At 47.3% G+C, this 19,292-nt stretch overlaps 1 protein-coding gene and 1 pseudogene across 2 annotated transcripts in view; both read right to left on the reverse strand.

Moving 5' to 3' along the window:
• Positions 1 to 510: 510 nt before the first annotated feature.
• Positions 511 to 1,947, reverse strand: LOC143823037 (immunoglobulin lambda variable 7-43 pseudogene; annotated as a pseudogene).
• A 2,010-nt stretch (positions 1,948 to 3,957) lies between these two features.
• Positions 3,958 to 19,292, reverse strand: part of FSIP2 (fibrous sheath interacting protein 2) — a 37,520-nt gene continuing 22,185 nt past the window's right edge. For both annotated transcript variants that reach the window (XM_077308293.1, XM_077308291.1), the window contains exons 17-24: positions 11,217 to 18,304; positions 10,007 to 10,270; positions 8,768 to 8,998; positions 7,811 to 7,917; positions 7,317 to 7,345; positions 6,833 to 6,888; positions 5,983 to 6,046; positions 3,958 to 4,238 (exon numbers count right to left, since the gene is read on the reverse strand). In XM_077308293.1, the coding sequence (XP_077164408.1) occupies positions 4,048 to 4,238; positions 5,983 to 6,046; positions 6,833 to 6,888; positions 7,317 to 7,345; positions 7,811 to 7,917; positions 8,768 to 8,998; positions 10,007 to 10,270; positions 11,217 to 18,304 (8,030 nt within the window). In that variant the 3' untranslated portion in view covers positions 3,958 to 4,047. The remainder of the gene's footprint in view (positions 4,239 to 5,982; positions 6,047 to 6,832; positions 6,889 to 7,316; positions 7,346 to 7,810; positions 7,918 to 8,767; positions 8,999 to 10,006; positions 10,271 to 11,216; positions 18,305 to 19,292) is intronic.

Below are 19,292 nucleotides of genomic sequence, written 5' to 3' on the forward strand. Positions count from 1 at the left end.
TCCCCGCATTAAAATCCGGGTTTCCTCACTCTATGCTTAGGCAGAGGAATAGGCATGTCGACTGACTCAGCACAGAATGGCAAGCACACCTACTGGAAGGATAACCAGAAGGGCACTTCCCTGGAATGTCTCTTTTTCCCAGAATGCTTCTGCCCTATTCTGTGTTTCGATTCTCCCTGAGGGGTCCTCTGAGCATAATTCCTGAGAGACAGGAAAGCAGCAAGAAAGCTCCCTGGCAGCCTTCAAGCAGTGGCTTATCCTGGATGCTTGAGGCTGACCCTGCGTTAAGCAGGGAACTGGACCAGATGGCATGTCTGGCCCCTTCCAACTCTATGGTTCTATAAGCCGTGGCTGGACAGATACTCATGCTGGCTGCTTAGGCTGATCCTACGTTAAGCAGGTGGCCGGACCAGATGGCCTGCCTGGCCCCTTCCAACTCTATGATTCTATGAAAAGCTTCCCCATCTCCCTTTAGCATAGGTTTTTGTCTTACTTCCCCTTCCAAATGTATCACAGTGGGTATGTGACGCCATCACCTACGCCACAGTAATATGTTGCCTCATCTTCTGGCTGCACCTCTGCGATGGTCAGAGTCCGAACGCCACCTGATTTGGACCCAGAGAATCGCCCTGGGGTCCAGCTGTATCTGTCACTGTCTCCGTGCAGCAGACGCCGAGGGGGCCGCCCCTCTCTCTGCTGATACCACTCCACGCTGTAGCCTTCATACCCTCTGTGCAGCTGGGCAGAGAGTCTCGCTGTCTTTCCAAGAGTCACAGACTCTGAGGATGGCTGGGTCAGCGTGGGCACAGAGCTGACCCCTGGAAATAGAAAGATACGAGTGAACCAGAGGCTGGAGTTTACAGTTGAAATTTGCAAAATAGACCCTTCTCCCCATACCTGAGCAGTAAATAATTAGAAGAAATATTATCCAAGTCATGCTGGGAGGGAAATAACAGTTCTTTGGCCGATGATTAGATCTTTTCTTCTTAAGCTGCTTCTGAACTTGAGATTCACCTTGCACGCAAATTGATTGCATGCTCATTGGCTACGAAAGCCTCTCCCTTTTGGTCTTGAAGATTAATGCTTATTCTGCACACATTGGATACTGTACTTTTCATGTTGCTCTCTGGAAAATCCTATGCGTGGTATGCAGAAGGTCCCAGGTTCTAAACCCGGCATCTCCAAATAAAAGGATCTGATAGTGGGTGATGTAAAAGACCTTTCCTGGAGAGACAGCTGCTGTTAGTAGAACTGTTAGAACTGTTCTCTCAGAGCTCTCTCAGCCTCACCTACCTCACAGGGTGCCTGTTGTGGGGAGAGGAAGGGAAGTGGATTGTCAGCCACTTTGAGACTCCTTTGGGCAGGGAAAAGCGGGATATAAAAACTAATTCTTCATCTTCTTCTTCATGTGCTTTTGCAGCCGGATTTTCCTTTACGAAACTGGAAAATCCACTTCGAAAATGCACTGAAAATCCCAACATGTGCAGAATGGAATAAAAAACCATCAGACAGCCTTTTTTTTCATTGCAGAGGATTTCTTTCACCCTATCCAAAGACAGGAAAATATTTAAATGCACAATGGCCATTGCACGCTGGAATGCAATGGGCACTAGGACGCAGACTTGCACTGTGTCCTTCCTGGGTGCTGGCTCTCCTCCCCACAGATGACCAATCAGGTAGGGAGTGAGTCATCCCTGTACGTTTGGGTTTTATGATATTGGGGAAAGATTCTCCTCTTAGTACAGGAATAGGTTTATTCATTTTAACCATGACAGGCCCAGTTCTCCGAAGCACATGAAACTGGAAGCAAAAATGAGGCAGACTCTGGCAGAAGGTTGCAAATGTCCCTCTTCCTGCATCAGTTTCTTTAAACCTCACTTCTTTTCCCTCTGAGAAGCATAGTCTTCCATCTCACATGGTGTCATTCATGAAAGTACCCAGCGTCATGGAGCATGGAGGCTGTTGCTCAGAGCAGCCATGCTTAGCTGTGACAAAGAAAGGACAAGAAACATGAGAGGAAGCGAAAATACAATTCTGCAATTCCCATAATGCTGCTTGCACACACTTGGGTTCACATCAGCCCTGGATTAAGCATTAAGCAACCCCCCAAAAAACAACAACAACAACAACAACATGTGTTTTAGGCACCAAGAGAGGGAGAGAGCTACAGAGTGATCCCACCCCCAGCTATTATGCCCTTAACTCTTTCACTGCCACACTCGACTTCAGTTGAATTGTTTGCAACTGTCCTTATCTACCATGTTTGACTTGCACTGCTTGCATTGTTTTTGAAACAGTTTTCTTCAGCATGGAGAATGACTAAAGTTTAAAAGTATGGCTTAAAGGTGTCAATAGATACCACACCTGTTTCAGACTTATAATGTGAGAGTTTTGCTTCCGTCGAGAGTAAACACAGCTGGCTGGGTCAGGCTAGCATTTAACTCATCTGCTGATTTGTGTAACGGACCCCTACGCTCTTCATTTATTAATTTTTTTCACATAAATGAAGTTATTTGGTTCCAAAAGACACTCGTGGGTTGTGTTTAGGGCATCGGTTGGCCTTAATCCAACCCTGGTTCAAATTTTCCAAGATCCTTTATCCTCAAGATCGTCAAAGAGACTTACAATCACCTTCCCTTCCTGTCCCTGTAAGGTTGGTGGGGCTGAGAGAGCACTGAGTGAACTGTGACTGACCCAAAGCCACACAGTTGGCTGCATGTGGAGGAGCAGGGAATCAAACAGGTGCTGGTTCGGGAGTGTATAGAACAAATCTTGCACAGACTAGAATCACAAAACTCATAGAGGGCCTCCCCGGGCCTCCCCATTAAGCAAAGATTGAATTTACAGCTTGAGTTCGAGTTATGGCCCCCCAAAACTGTCCCCAGGGAAGAGCTTTCTGGAGAAATGACAGGTGGTTCATGAGGCAGCCCAAATTTCACAATGGCCCGTGGTTCGTGAATGAGGGATGCCACAAACTACAAACCAAATCACATTTCTCACCTTTGAGACCACCAAGAATGATGGTTGTCTTTTCTGTTGTAAGCAACCCAGCTGAGGCCTACTGCGGCTGAAATGGGAGTCAGATCTGATATGGAAATAGTAATATATAATCTCAAGCGACAAAGCAAAATCACAGAACTCCGCCTCGCTTTGGCCATATCATGCGATCCAACTCAGTGGAGGGAGCGATTGTGCTAGGGAGGGTCAGTGGTAAAAGGAAGCCAGGCCGAAAAAGGACACGGTGGTTAGATATGACCAAAATGCACACCGGCCAGAACATTGCACAACTAAGAGAAGTGGTGGAAGATCGAAAATCGTGGCAACATTTGAGCCAGAGGATCGCCAAGAGTCAGACTCGACGGAATGGCTGACGTCACTGGCATGGACAGTTTTATTTCTCCTGTGTTTTTGTGAACGACAACTGAATTCGAGGAGACTGATTGGCTGGTTTAGCAAAGAATTATCATATGGCTGTATTTGGATGCTGTGACACAATTTACTAATGTAACAGGATTAACCTTTGCTTCTATATTCCCACTGTCATGATAGTCAGTTCATAGTCTGAGGAAGAGTGCTTGCACTCGAAAGCTCACGCCTTGAATAAACCTTTGTTGGTCATAAAGGTGCCCCTGGACTCTGATTTTATTGTGACATCATCACGATCACTCACATGCCCCACCTGAGTGTCGGTTTCAGGACCACTGCCCCTGGAAGGGGGGGGGGGGAGTCCCATATAACTAAGCATTTCCAAATCCCTCACTTGTGCATGGGAGATTCAGGTAGGAAATTCAGCATATGTGACATGTCCTTAAAGACGGTAGATTTAGATTAACGATAGAGGTGGAGGAGCCGCTGATAAGGGTTTGTTCTCAGCATAGGGTGCTGTTCACACAAGCTGCTTCCCCTCACTAGATTAAAAGTTGGTTTGAATCCACAAGATAGGACAGGAGCCTCGACCTCTGATGAAAATATTTATTCTGTCCAATATGTTTATACCACTGAGGAAAATACATATTCTGTCCAATACGTAACGTAGACTATCTGATCTCAGGCCTTGTCCGCATCGGGTTTTTCTTTGGCTGGCTCAGGGTTATTGAGGTTGCTGGTGGAAGTTCGTGAGAACACTCTGGAGAGAGCAATGGAGATTTTCTCAAACCTGGAAGATTGCTGACGAGGCAGGGTGGCAGCCTCAGAGCTGGAGGAGGTCATAGGGTTTGTTCCAGTATCTGTGTGATCCGCTGGGGAACCAAACAGAGTCCACGAAATTTATGTTCCTGCAACGATGGCTTAATTTGCTGACTTGGGCCTAGTCTGCACACAATAGATAATGCACTTCCAATGCCCTTTAGAAGTGGATTATCCTGTTCCGCACAGGAAACTCCAGCTGCTAAAGCACATTGAAAGTGCATTATCCTATGTGTGCAGACTAGGCCTTGTTTATACGTTATTAAACGTTAACCCTGACACAGAATCATAGAGTTAGAAGGGACCTCCAGGGTCATCTAGCCCAACACCCTGTATACTTATCCTGTGTCCAAGACTCAAGAGTATAAATTAAACAATATAAAACTGTCACCATATCATAGATTAAGTAGCCTGTAGGAATTTCAATTACAAATGGCCAATGCTCACAAATGAGCCTTTAAAATAAAATTGAACCAAAAATACATCTGGAAAAAATCCAGTCCTGCAGTCCCTGTGCCAAGCTGCCATTCATCGTGGCATCTACTTTGTCATGGATGCTTCCATAAATCTAGTTCCCCTTAAAAAAGCATTAATCCTCACCAAGAAGGTAGCAATTTAGACAATGGAGGGCACTGCTAATGGAGTCTGTCGGACAGTGAATGGTGCAGGGGTTCATGCAAGGTGGGGCAATCCTTCAGGCATCTTATCACTCAAATGGTAACATAATTTTATTTATTTGCGATATATTAACTGCCGCTCCCGGTGAAACCCACTTGCGGCAGCTTACAATCATTAAAAAATTCAATAATTGAGTAATAACACTCCCTAAAATTAACATTTGTGCTAGGGAAAACTCTACACAAAATCTAGAGAAATGAACAACATATTCTCAAGAGTTCCGTCACTGGGCCAAGTTTTTGTTCCCTTCCTTAGACTGAGAAGTCTCTTTCATTTCCTGATTCATTGCACAGATCCCCCAATTGGGGGAGGAATTATATCTTGCAACAACAGGCATACTTCCTTGATGGTGGGCCATGACACCGCATCTCTGCAGTAGGAGTAATTAGGAGATCCAGCCACAGCAGATGCAGATACGTGGAAAAAATTATCCACTCTCCAGAACAATCTATCTGGAATGAAGGAACAGCTACTCAGGCAGAGATGCAATATCCTCTTTGCTCTAGGCCAGGGGTAGTCAAACTGCGGCCCTCCAGATGGCCATGGACTACAATTCCCAGGAGCATTCGCTGGCAGGGGCTCCTGGGAATTGTAGTCCATGGACATCTGGAGGGCCGCAGTTTGACTACCCCTGCTCTAGGCTCATAAAAAGGGTTTCGTAATTTAATTATTTTTTTTTCTAGAGAACATACAAGTGGCTTTCTCATAATGAATAGGTATGTTCACATCCCAGAAGTGGCATAATGATGTAAAATATGGTTGGGAAGTACAGCTGTGTACAACACGCCCACCCAGGGACCCTCCCCTTTTTAACTCTCCAGGCCCATAATTGGCCATTGGGGAGCGGAGACAACATGAGTATATAGGGTCATACCACCCGATAAATGTTTAACAAATTTAAAAATATATATTAAAAATTAATTAACTCACACCTATTCAGGAAACCCTTCCAGGGCCATCAAGAAACCCCAGGGTTTCCTGAACCCCTGGTTGAGAAAGTCTGCTGAATGGGAATGGATGTTACAGGAACAAGCATAGCCTGCCCCTTGCTTGTACTCAAAGAACAGAGAGACCCTCAAATTCACAACTGTTTAGGTGGGAGCGGATCACAAAACATACCTTCTTCTTCTTCTCCTTCTGATAAAGACTCATTAATGTCATGGACCTGATAGACAGAGGTGATCTGCAGAAGAATGAAAAATCAGTACATGCACAAACCTGCCTAACAAAGAATCTGAATTGTGGTCTTAGGAATGTAAGACAAGTCATACTGGGTCAAACAAGGGGCTCCAAGGTCTTGTTTCCCAGAGTGACAGACCAGATGCCTCCAGAAACACCCCAAGAAAGGTACAGAAGCTAGACCACCCCCTGTCCCGTTGCCACCCCCAGTAACTGGCAGTGACTCTAAACATGGGAGGACAGATAGCCTGGCCCTGAACCAGCCAATAGTTTGTGGCCAATCTGGATTCTTTGGTTCTTCACCAAAGTGAAGCGAACCCTTGTAAACAGCACAGAGAACTGCTCCCTGGTTTACGGTAAGTGAAGTGGTTCCACACCTGACCTATGGCTCCATAGGTCTGAAAAACCGTTCCACTTTTATCTCAGAATCTGACGATTTTCATTGCCCTTCCCATAGAGAACGATTAATACATCATTCACATACACTGGATAAACTCCACATTAAATTTTAGGCTGTTCCGTCACTCACAGGCCATTGACCTGTCTACTCTATAATGGCAGCTCTATGATCATGAGGAATGGTTGCCCTAATTCAGGCTTTCTCAACCAGGGTTTTGTGAAATCCCAGGGTTTCTTGATGGCCCTGAGAGGGTTTCCCAAGTGGGTGGAAATTAATTATGTTTAGTATATTTTTAAAAATCTGTTAAACGTTTATCGGGTGACGTGACCATGCATGGTCATGTTGACCCCCCCCACCCCCCACCCCAAATGTATGTCAAAATCTGTTTACCTCAAATGCCCCTGAAGTCTCTTCTGTGTCACGGGAAAGGTGCATGTCCACCAAGGCTGAAAAGAGAAACAGGAAAGGCTATACTGTTAACAAAGTTCAGAGCAGGGGTAGTCAAACTGCGGCCCTCTAGATGTCCATGGACTACAATTCCCAGGAGCCCTTGCCAGCATTCGCCAGCGAATGCTGGCAAGGGCTCCTGGGAATTGTAGTCCATGGACATCTGGAGGGCCGCAGTTTGACTACCCCTGGTTTAGAGTGTCCAATGGGGTCTCTGCCACCCCTATTCTTTTCAGATTATGGAAGCGGCTCTCTGTTCCTTTGGCCACAGGGACCAGCTCCCTTGACTGTTAAGACCAGGGAGCCTCCATCTGTGCGAGAGCACCATGTGCATCCCCACACAGTCCCCAGGCTCCAAAGTGGGGCTGCTTTTCTTGACCACGATTCAAAGATTACGAAACAACAAGAGATTGAAGTTACACCAAACCTTTTTCCAATTTCTCCTCTTCAGGCTCCCTGCGAAAGGACAAGGGAAAAGAGAGGAGACAATTAAAATAGCACCCCAGTCCTGCATGCCACTTAACTGCAGCTGCTGCTCACGCTTGACCTTTAAATTCAGAGTCAGCAAGCAGGAGGAGACACGCCATAGCTCAGGCCTTCAGGACCAATCTCCATATAAATGAGCCAATCCTTGGCTCCCTCAAAGGGATTTTTTCAGCACAATGCGCCATGCCAGGTACATAGGGCAAGTCTTCTCCAGCTGCTTTTAAAAACCTGAGCTAACTCTTGACCCTGTGGCCCCGAGTGCTTGTGGCAGTGACTCTCTGTGTGCTCCCGCCGGGCCCTCCTCGCCTGGTGATGCTCAGTAGGGAACCGCTCCAGAGGAGCACTGCTCACAGGAGGCTGCAGTTGTGAGCAAGGGCCACGATCCCGTAAAGGAGGCCTGTTCAAACAGAATGAGCTATGCCATCTGGTCCTTACTCTTCTGTGCTCGATGCAGGTGGTTCATCAATTTTCGAGGGGACATCAGTAGTGCTTGTGCAGATTTCCGGCTCGGGGGTACTGTCCAAAACAGCTTCTTTCCAGACCTGGGAAAGGAAGGGCCTAACTGAGCAGCAGCATCTCAGCAGCTGATGCTTTGGACATGATGCAGAAGCAAAGGTGAAGGGATGATCATGATGGAGAGGAGGAGGGGGAGCTGGTTGTTTGTACCCTGCTTTTCACTCCCCGACGGAGTCTCAAAGCGGCTTACCATTGTCTTCCCTTCCTCTCCCCACAATACATACCTTGTGAGTTAGGTGAGGCTGAGGGAGCTCAGAGAGACTGCACTATCAGGGCTGTGACTAGCCCAAGGTCACCCAGCTGGCTGCACGTGGAGGAGCGGGGAATCAAACCCAGCTCGTCAGATTAGAAGCCACCGTTCTTAACCACTGCACCTTGCTGGCATTTGGATCCAGTTTCTCTCGCCACCCCTTCCCCAGTTCTTTTAGCCTTAGCAGTGTTACAGTCCTCTTTTCCAAAAACAGAGCCCGATAGGTATCCTGGGGTGAAATCTTTAGCCATCGTGATTTAAACCAAACACCCGATGACTCTGTACTTTGAGAAGAAAGAAGAGCTGTTTTTTTGGACCCCGTTTTTTACGATCCGAAGGAGTCTCAAAGCAGCTTACAGTGGCCTTCCCTTCGTCTCCCTGCAGAAGACACCCTGTGAGGTAGAAGGGGCTGAGAGAGCTCTGACAGAACGGCGAGTTGCCCAAGGACATCCAATTGTCTGCATGTGGAGGAGGAGCAGGGATTCAAACCCGGCAGCCCAAATTAGATTCCACCGCTGTCTCCCATCAAGCTGGCTCTCAAGCCGTGAGATAGTTATGCTACCTGCTCTCGGCATCTTCTGTGGACAAAATGTGGTCCTCGGTTAGCTGGATTCCTTTTGACTTACCGTGTCTGATTCCAGTCGGTCATTCTTGAGAGACATGCTTAGTCCTGAGGTCATGGAAGTAATCTCGATCTGGGGAAGGTTCACAGGTGGGAAGGTGCTTTTCCTTCTGAGGTCCGCATCAGTGATGGAACTGGACATGCTCAAAGGCGGGCAGCATTTGCTCAGGTACAGGCTCTTCTTCCTGCTGATGCCACTGGGGATCTTGGTCAGCACAGGCTCTTGGGCCGCCTTCTGCAGGGGGCAAGAAGAGAAGCACCTCCGGATGGCCGCACGGGAACCCTGCGCCTGCTCGATCCAACATTTCCGCTGACACGCTGCTGTCTTACCACACAGACCCCGCCAAGTGCCACCCGGAAAACCAAAAGCTTCACAGAGGGTCTTTAACGAGACGACAAACTGCACAAATGTCAATATCGAATGAAAGGAAGGCTTCCTAAGAGGTACCTTTATAATGCGTGTACTGTGTTAACAATAGGTATGCTGGCAGAGTTTGTATATGCTGGAAAGTAGGGCACTGGGCTGCTTAAAGATTAATATAGTTTGATTAAGAAGAGAGGGAGAGAGGCTTAACTAACTGTTTAACTGTTGACTGCAGTCATTCTGTCTGCTCGACTGCTGTTTTGGAGGCAATCAGGGAGGAAGTATGCTCAGGAAGTATGCTCAGAGGCTCTCTGCTTTTCCCTGAACTAACTTGCTGCCTCAAGCCCCCAACACTGTAGAAAAGCCCTGATTGGCCAGGGCATCAGTTCAAAGGCTTCCTCGTTCCCAGGTTGCAAGTCTTCCCTTAAGGGGGAAGCCCTAACTTCTCTCAGCAGAGATTTTCCTCTTGGATTTATTCACCCTCCTCTGCTGTCTCCAATCTCCCCCCCCCCTTCTGAGCTTCCCTAATCACATGCAGAACACTTTTCTGTTTCATCGGGGAGGGGGAATTTGAATTCAGCAGGATCCATAATGGAATTAACAAAGTAAGTGCAGATACAGCCCTGGGTTTTTTTTTTTTTTTTTTTTTTTTTTTTTGCTACTTCTCCTCCTCATGGTCCTGCCAGGTTCTCCTTGACTTTCCCAGAGTTGTCGTCTCAGCAACCACCGTGATTTTAGGCCTAATGGCATGTCTTCACAGGATTCTCATGTCCCTCATTTTTCTGCCTTGACTGAGACCCCCCTCCCTCCCTTGGGCTAGAAGAGACGTCCCCCTACATAAGACATAAAACTCTCCCTTTCCTAGCCCCGCCCACTTACCGTAGGAGCTGCACCTTCATCTTGGCCTGGGGGGATTATTGGAGCCTCAAAGAAAAAGGAACTTTCCTCCTGCAGCACTTTCTCTTCCTCCTCCTCATCCCCAGAGTCTCCGGCCTCCAAGTCATGTTTGCTCAATCCATCATCTTCAACGTCATGCGCTATGAGGCGGACCATGAGGTCTTCTTTGCTCGTCACATCCTTCAGGAGCTCCACTCTACTGATGTCTGGTTTCATCAGGCTCTGGAAGGAGTTTCTGCAGGCAATCTGCAACACAAGATGAAAGGCCGGACACATTAGATGCTTTCAGATCCCCTGTCCCTTATGCCTTGTATCACAGTTCAATTGCATTTCTCTCATGCTAATCTGACCCATGATACCCTTTATGAATGCCTTTTGTTGTTGTTGCTTCAGGGTGATTTTTCCTTGCAAAATGTACCCATTTTCCAACATGCAGGTTTCGCAAGGCCCAGGCCCTCAACTAATGGAAACCCAAATGTCTCTTCTTCCTTTTGCTCCCGAAACATGGGAGACAATGATCTATGAAGGTCTTCTTCTTCACAGAAGTGAATCCTAGATACGTAATTCCACGACTCAAGGGGACTTACACAGGACCCAATCCTGGTAGGTCCTTCATTACGTATCCCATTTTGGCGCTCCAAATTCATTGCCCGAGATTTCTACTTTCTTTTATACTCAAATGATTAATGGGTGGCATCTGTAGCCCTGTGCTATTAGCCACTGAGCCTTTCCCCATAGATACACTTGGGACTGAACTGGGGGACTCTGACATGCAGAGCTCCCATTGGCTGCAGAGGAAAGGACACACAGTAATGGGTTTAAACTACAACGATATAGGCTTGATATCAGGGAAAAAGTTTTCACAGTCAGAGTAGTTCAGCAGTGGAATAGGCTGCCTAGGGAGGTGGTGAGCTCCCCCTCACTGGCAGTCTTCAAGCAAAGGCTGGATACACACTTTTCTTGGATGCTTTAGGATGCTTAAGGCTGATCCTGCGTTGAGCAGGGGGCTGGACTAGATGGCCTGTATGGCCCCTTCCAACTCTATGATTCTATGATTCTGTGCTGACCTGGGCCCTTCTGGGCAATGTCTTGCAGGCTGTGCATACACAGAGGAGGTTCTGGGTGGAAATGGCCCAAGTAGTTAATGGTGTTAAAGGGCCTCCCTGACTTTTGCCCATATGGCCACTCTTACCTCCCTTGGCTTCACATCCAGATGCCCGCTGAAATCCAGTGAGGGGCGCCGTTCTTTCTTCCTGTTCTCGTTCTGCTGGTCAATGTGCTTGACAACGCTCCGGCTCGACATGGACGCTTTCCTTAATTCATTAAGGCTGACCCCAGTCCTCGAGAGGCATGTCCTGTTCAGCTTTTCCAACGATTCTGTTTTGATGGAAAGCACTGCCAAATGATCCGAAATGATATGTGGGTCAATATTTAAGGTCTTTTTGCCAAGGCAGGGGACGATTTTGACAGGCAGTTCCTCTGATTTGATGAGTATTTCTTCCAGAGATGTCTCCTGTGCCATATCTGGTAGAGCTGTCGTGGTATCTGGTAGAGCTGTCATGATGTCCGTTGAGGACTCTTTCTCAGGTCCCAAATGATGGCTCATTTGAGCAACAACCTTGCTCACGATCCGGTCCAGCTCCAGAGCACTGCGGGTTTCGTTTTCCGAGTTTTCGTCGAAAGGGTTGTTGATGCTGTAGCTGGAGATCTCATCGACAATGATGCTGGCAACTTTTTCCGGGAATATCACTTTGGTGCTCCTCATGTCATTGTACAGCCTTTCCTGGGACCCGGATTTCTCCAGGACATTGCTGAACACCGAATGCACCACTTGGTTGACTGTTTCTTCATATTCTGGATGCAAATTGGGCTGCTCCTCAGCGACCAGGTTGATCTTGTTCTTGGACATCTGCATCTCCACAGACTTCTTCAGCTGGTCAACAATCTCATTCACTTCTGCTTTGGATAAAGTTGATGCAACGTTCGTTGGCGCGAGTAGGATTTTGGTCACAAATCGGCTTAGGATCTCTTCCAAAAAGAGCACCGATACCGCAGGGACGAGGCTTTCTGAGGACTCAGGCTTGTGTTTCACCAGCTCCATGTCACTCAGAAACTTTTGGATAATTTTGTCGGATTCTAGCTTTATAACTGTGGTGGAATAAGGAGAGTCGTCTTCAGATTCAGAGCTCTGCTCCAAGCCACCCCTAGATACAGCCCTCACCATGTAGCAAGCGAGTCTGTCAACAGCCTCTTCATTCTGGCTTGTCAAATCATCATACAGTGAACCGTCTGAGCTTGAATTTCTCATAATTCCTGCACAAACACTGTCCACCATCTCCCCGAGAGCTTGTCCATCTGCTGAGTCCGAGTCCTCAGCTTTGTCATCACGCTGCCAGCCTTGAAACTTATTCCTCAAATGGGTAACATTCCCCATCTCGGTTTCACTCACAGCTGGGGAAGCTTGTCCTTTAGACATTGGCAAAACTTTAATGGGGGATTTTGCAAACTCCTTAAATATGGATTCCACTAAATGTTTAAGAAGAGATTCTGGATCATTCTCCTCTCTATCTGGCATGCATACGTTTGTTGAAGAAGACAGCAATTTGCTGATTAGTCCACGGAAAATGTCCTTCAAAAAGGCTGAGGAATGAACGCCAGCTCCATCCTCAGCCGGCAGAGGTTTTGAGATTGGGTCTTCCTTCCTGTGTTTTGTAAAATAAGTTCTTTTCTCCAGTCGGTCCACAGTCGGCTCGTGTTCTTCTGGGTCGTCAGAACCACCGGAAGGCCACAGTGGAAATATCCTGTGGATGATCTTCAAGAACTTCTCTCCAAAGCTACTACTGGAGTAGGTGGAATCTGGTAGGAGGGTTTCAACTCGGTCAATGATAGTGTCAGCTTGCAAAAATGAGAAGAGGTAAGGAGATGTATCTCCAGTGAGCAGAGGCTGGAAATGGTACCCAGAGATTTCTTGTAGCATTAAAGGGGTCAGCTGTTCGGCTAAACTATGACTCTTTTTTTGTAAAGCTCTGAAAATCTCCAACTCCGATCCAAATTTCCCTATGAGCTTCTGATACATGGCGTTGCTGATCTGAATCACTTTCTCGGCAGTTACTTGTGGGAAGTACGAGCATCCCTCTGCGCAATGAATCACCTTGATGCTAGAGAACTGAAAGGCAAGCACAAGAGCATTGACTTGTTCTGTGATCCGCTCTCTCAATTTCTCTTCTGATAAATGGGCATCTTTGGAGTAGGACTGAATATTTGGGGAAGACAGGATTTGACAAAAGAAGGCGACAATGATATCCTCTAAGAACGTCGCGGAGTAGATGTCACAGGGACGTGGTTCGGTTTCCGCCTGCCGTTTGATGCAGCTGATCTTAGAAGCATCATTACCACTCAAAAACGGGCAGAGATGGTAGTTGAGAATTTCTCGTACGAGCACACTGGCCACACGGAGGATGACCCCGTTCTCTTGGCTCAGCAGAGAATTCCGGAGCTCGCGCTGGGATTCCGAATTGTGTAAGATCTGGTTGTAGATGGAATTGGCGATGTCTTCCTCTGTTTCTTGATCCATGTCCGGGATTCTCTCTGGGATGTCCTTCAGCCTGATTTCATGGGCAGAAAGCTCTGTGATCACACAGCTCTTCAGGTCGGATGCCATCTCTGTGAAATTGGAGTCTAAGAAGTCGATCTGCTTTCCCGTATTCTCTGGAGAGGAGAAGATTTTCTCCAAAAGCTGGCTGAGCATGACTTCCAAAAGGCTGTAAGGGAAGACGGTCAGGTGGTAGCCCAGGCAGGGAGACGCCTCTTCAGCAGCCAAGGACTGCAGGTGATACTTGAACATTTCGTTCATGACGAAACAAGCTATTTTAGTGACGTAGAAGTTGCTCAAGCTTTCTCTGTCCTTTGGCAAGGGTTGCTGAAAAAGAACTTCGTGCAGAAGATCACAGTACACAGACTCCACCATACTCTTCATGGCTTCCTCAGAAACCCTTGTTTCTCTGTCGTTTCCATAAGTGCTGATCCAGACAGACTGCACTAAAACTGTGGCAATAATGTCCTTCTTGAATTGGGCAATTCTCTTGTAGAAGTCAGGTCCAAATGATCCTTCTTCCTGAGCAGAGCCTGCAGAAGTGCTAGAGGACAGTGGGAATATGAGTCCCAAAAGCCGATCAATTATGGCCTCTAAAACCTGGCAGGAAAGCACAGTTCTATACGGGGCAGGAGCCTTTGCCCTGGAATCAACCTCACCGACAAATAGATTCTTCTGAATGAAACATTTCACTTCTGCCAAATTTGATGGACGCCCTGAATACAGTTGTTGCTCTGCGTCTTCCTGGAACGAAAGAGTGGCTGAGTGGTCAGGTAAAGTACGGCTGCTGTCTTCCTCATCGGAAGGACCTTTGTAAAGCGGCATCCGATCTACCAGCGTTCTGATATCTGAAGAGCAGCCCAGTTGCTCTTCAGGGTCTTCTTGGGTGTTGAGCCGAGATTTGGTAAGTTTTTGGGTAATTGACTTTGCCAGCCGCACGGCCGTGTCCCCCAGCTCCTCTTCAGAGTCAGCAAGTGGGATGTCTGATAAAGTATCAGCAATCTTTGAAAATAATCCGGAAACAATTTCCCTGAAGAGGCTAGAGGTAGTGCCATCTCTCATTTCCTTGGCTGCTTGCTTTAGGTCTAAAGGTTTGATGAAGGTTCTGTAAATGTCAAACCTATTCGTGGAATCCCCAGGGGTGGCGGCATCCCAAGCAGGAGAGGCTTGTCTGGATATAAAAGGCTGTACATGTTGTTTCAGGATATCTCCAACGAGAAAGCCAGCTATTCGGTCAATAAGAAGATGGCTCTTGTTTTTCACATCTCTCTGGACAGCTTCTAGGGAGCCCGAGTTCTGCAAGATCTTCCCACAAAGAGAATCTGCCATGTTCTGGACGTCTTCCTCTGAAAATTCATTCCGCTCTGGATGGGCATCCTTAGTGACTCTAATCTTGTGCTTCAAAAGTTTCACCCGAACGTCATTGAGCAACTGGGTGGAGAGTTTCCGCATGTCTGAATCTGAAGGGTGCGTCTCATCATGAAGAGGTGTGGAGTGCCTGGAAGTTGCGGAAGGGAAGATTTTTGACAACAGCCCAGTAATTATGTCTTTTAAGAATCCTGAGGACAAAAAGGTGTTGAAAGGAGATCTGCTCTCCCGTTCCTCTTGGATTTCCCCAAACTCGTCTTCAGTGTCTTTGGTATTATAAACCAGAGAGGGTAATGAGTCCTTGTGAAAATCTCCTGAAAAAAGGGGATGGAGAAGATAATCAGAGATCCCTTTCTCTATACAACTCTTAATGTTTTCAAAGGCAGTGTCATCTTTGGGGGGGCCAAGGAGACCATGCGGGACTCGTTCTTGTTCTCTTGATATGTTGTGGCAAACAGAGTCAACCACGTCATCCATGACGTCCATCAAAGGAGCTCCCAAGCTCTGCTCCTCTCCTTTTTTTGCCCCCATCACTGCAGCCCTGCCAAACTGTAGGCTGATAGAGTTGGCCAGTCTTTTCGCAATCCCACAGAGGTCAGCTTCAAGCCACCCTTTGATCACTTTCTTTTTGCCTGTAGAGCCACGGAAGATCTTGGATAAAACTCTAGTAACAATTTCTTCCAACTGTTTAGCTGGGAAGACTCCAGGAGGAGATGCAGAAGGTTTGCTGACACTATCCAGAACTGTCTTGACAATGTTCTTAGATAGAGCGTCCATATCATGACTCATGCAAGGTTCTTCATCGGCTGAAAGAAAGGTCTGGAGATGATGATGGGTGACCTCTTGAATGATGAAGCTGGCAATGCTATCAACAAGATTGGTGCTACGACAGGTCACCTCTTTCTGTACTGAAGACTGTGAGCCAGACTTCCCCAATATTTTGGTATAAACTGAATCAACCATGCTCTGGATCTCTTTCTGGGAATGCAAATGGCATCGGTCATCTTTCTTGGCAACCCATATTTTGTGCTTCGCAATGGATCTCATCACTTGGTCAACCATATAAGCACAGAGGTCATCAAAATCAGGTTGTGATGTCTCCCTGTGGTCCTCCTCCTGGGCGGTGCTATCACAAGGCAGGAAAAAATGAGCCATGATTTGATTTATCACCCTCTCTAAATACTTTTGGGATAGTATCGTAATGTACGCTGGAGGGGGCTGTTTTTGCCTTTGGGCTTTAGGAAAGCTGAAACACTCTTCTATTCTGCAGATGATGCTTTCAGCTTTGATAGTTCTGCACACGCTCTTTGACAACTTCCTACACAAGAACGGCGGCAGCTGGTAATCCAGAATTTCCACCAAGACGATTTCAGCGGCCTGCTTAGCCATGCTATTGACATCACGCACTTTGTCTTTTTCAGAAGCCAACTGGAATCCAAACTCTCTTAAAATAGACTCGACGATTTTGTTGACGGTCCGACAGTCCAGTGGCGGGAAGTACACCTTCTCCTCGGCCTTCTGCAGGACCCCGACGCCCGCCCTCTTGAATTCATCGGCTAGAGCATTCACAAATAACACGTTCATCTCTTGCATGTCGTTACCGCAGACACTGTTGTATTTGGTGCGGAGGGAGATATACATCTTAATCAAGAGCTGAGAAATGACTTCCTCCAGAAAGGTCGCTGAATAGATTGTAGAAAACTCTGGCTGCAGAGGGCTGTGTTCAAGGCGGCTCTTCACACGACCCATTTCTCTTTGGTAAGATTTCTTGGTGCGAGAAGCCGAGAAGGGCTTCCTTGTGTACAACTTGCCAGTGGGCGTTGCTGCTCTGGAGACATACGTTCTGTGCTGCATTGTGTTCTTTCGTATATGGCGCCTTTCTGGAATGGGCATTCTGGATTCCAGTCTTCGACCTCTTGACAATGAGCAATATGCCTCATTTCGGCTGTGCCTTCCGTGCTGCCCGTACGGTTTCCTACAGATCGGCTGTCTGAACCCGACTGACTTCCTGGAGAAGGCATTCATTCTTCTGGGGTACTCGATGCTAAGGGAGAGGTCTGTCATCAGAGGCTTGACTAAGTTTTGGGCCAAATTGTCCAGTGCCGACTCATAGGAAGAAGACCCCGATTGAACCTCTGTCCAGGGTTCCTCTGAATACTTAATTTCATAGGTGAAGATGGAAGAGCTGGAGTCCATCTCTTGGTCTTGCATCCCTTGTCTAGAATGCGAGAGGACTGCACTCTCACTCTCGTGTTTTCTCATGTCGTAGATCTGCTCGTCTTCCAGAAATTCATCGAAGGCATAAGTGCCGGTGAACTGGTCGGTGGTGAGGCATTTCTCCAAAAGGGACTGGATAAGCTTTTCACTGACAACATCCAAGAGGAGAACCGATTTGGGAGAGAGTCCCAAGTTGCTGCCAACGATGCTGTTCATCAGCCTACAAGCGTGAGGACAGCCCGAGGAGCATAAAGTCCTGGCCGAAAGTTCTGCATCTTGATAAGGCACAACGTTTTGCGAGCCAACCTCTGAGAAAGACCCCGCGGCCCCTCTCTGTGATGGAGCGGGCTGCAGCGAATTGAAAATGATGTGCAGGACTTTGTTGACTATCTCTTTCGACTCCTCGGTTTTCAGGCTGTGGATGAAATGGTCGAGATTGGAAGCAATGCAGCTGAGCCTCTGGTTTTTACACGTGTGATCCACTGTAGAGAGACACATCGTTCCCCTGGTATCAGCACGGGAACTTCTGCCAAAGCGAGACACGGAATGGCACTGGCCCGAGAAATCTCCAGTGTTTCTTTCTGTCCTGTATTTGCTTCTCTTTTTGATTTCTAAGGACAGCAAGTTGGCGACCTCTTTCACAAGAGGATGATAAACGTCGTCGAAATCAGCCATATAGAGAGGCGGGACGTAAATGTACTTGGGCTTCCTCGTTGACAAGGCTTTCGGGTTGGGAGGCTCTTGCAAAATGTTCCTCTCAACCAGGACACCTATGATGACTTTGGAAATCTGGGACGCCAGCTCGTCAATGTTCAACGGAGGGCTCCTCGATCTCAGCCCGTGTTCAGGACAGTACGAGTCCACGGAACAGAACATGGCAACTCTACTTTCAAAGCTGTCCTTTCCCTCTTGCCTTGCCTTCATATTGGAGATGTTTGACAGGATGCTAGAAATGACCGCCTCAGTCAAAGGCTCCCAAAGCAAATCGAGGCATGGAGATAGCTGGTGGCCAGGGGGTGGGAATGTACTTTTCCAGCTCCGTGCCCGGAGGTTTTGCTTCCACGATGGTACGGGAATCCCATAGTCCTTCTCTTCCATGAAATCTGTGGAAGGAAACGTTGGTTAGGGCAGTGAGCTTGCCAAGAAATTACATATCCTGGGCCCAATTGTTAGTGAGTGGGCAGAAGGGATTGAGCCTGAGCTTGGCTCTTGTGGCCCTTTCTTGCATGCCCAGGAAATGCCAATCGCCAGTTTGTGATCAGGAGGCGAATTTCTTCCAGGCCAGACCGGCCAGGTATTTGGGGGGGGCGTCATCTGGGCATGGAATTGGGGTCACTGTGGGTGTTCAGGTAGTTGTGAATTTCCTGTATTCTGCAGCAGATTGTACTTGATGACCCTGGAGGTCCCTCCCAAATTGAGTTCTATGAAATCTGTGCCCTGGCCTAGCTGAAACTTTGGCTCACTGGGAGCAGTTTTTTGACCAAGCTGTTATTATCAACCATCCAAATTCTGTGCCCTCCCCCCACCAAAAAAAACTGTATTCTCCTGATACTAAACCTCGTGTGAGTAGATTGACTTATCTTTATAATAATACAACCTCACATAACTACATTTTTGCATTTTGATTGTATTCCATATTTTGTGCTGCCCATGTTCATCAGTCATGAAGAAGGACAGGAAGTTTTGCAGATCTGGATCACTGGGGGAAATGTCCAAAGGCGTATGGCTTTCTCTGGATCTGTTTGCATTGTTTTAATCCATTTCCTCTGTTATAGTTTTAATGTCAATATTATTGTTGTTATGAAAGTTCCGAGTACTGTTTTCTACATTTTATGTAAACCATCCTCAGCCTGAATGAATGAATGAATGAATGAATGAATGAATGAATGAATGAGTTTTCCATTAACATTCTGGGGACAATTCACAGCCCTAATGATGCCTTGCAGCTGGTGCAAAATGCAGCTGCTAGGGTCCTCCCAGGAACATCTGGGAGGACCCACATCCAGCCGATGCTGAGGCAGCTGCATTGGTTGCTGGTTGTGGCCTGGATCAAGTTCAAGGACTTGGTTTTGACCTTTAAGGCCATCCGTG

This window comes from Paroedura picta, chromosome 13 (assembly GCF_049243985.1).
Source record: "Paroedura picta isolate Pp20150507F chromosome 13, Ppicta_v3.0, whole genome shotgun sequence".
Classification (NCBI taxonomy): Eukaryota; Metazoa; Chordata; class Lepidosauria; order Squamata; family Gekkonidae; genus Paroedura; species Paroedura picta.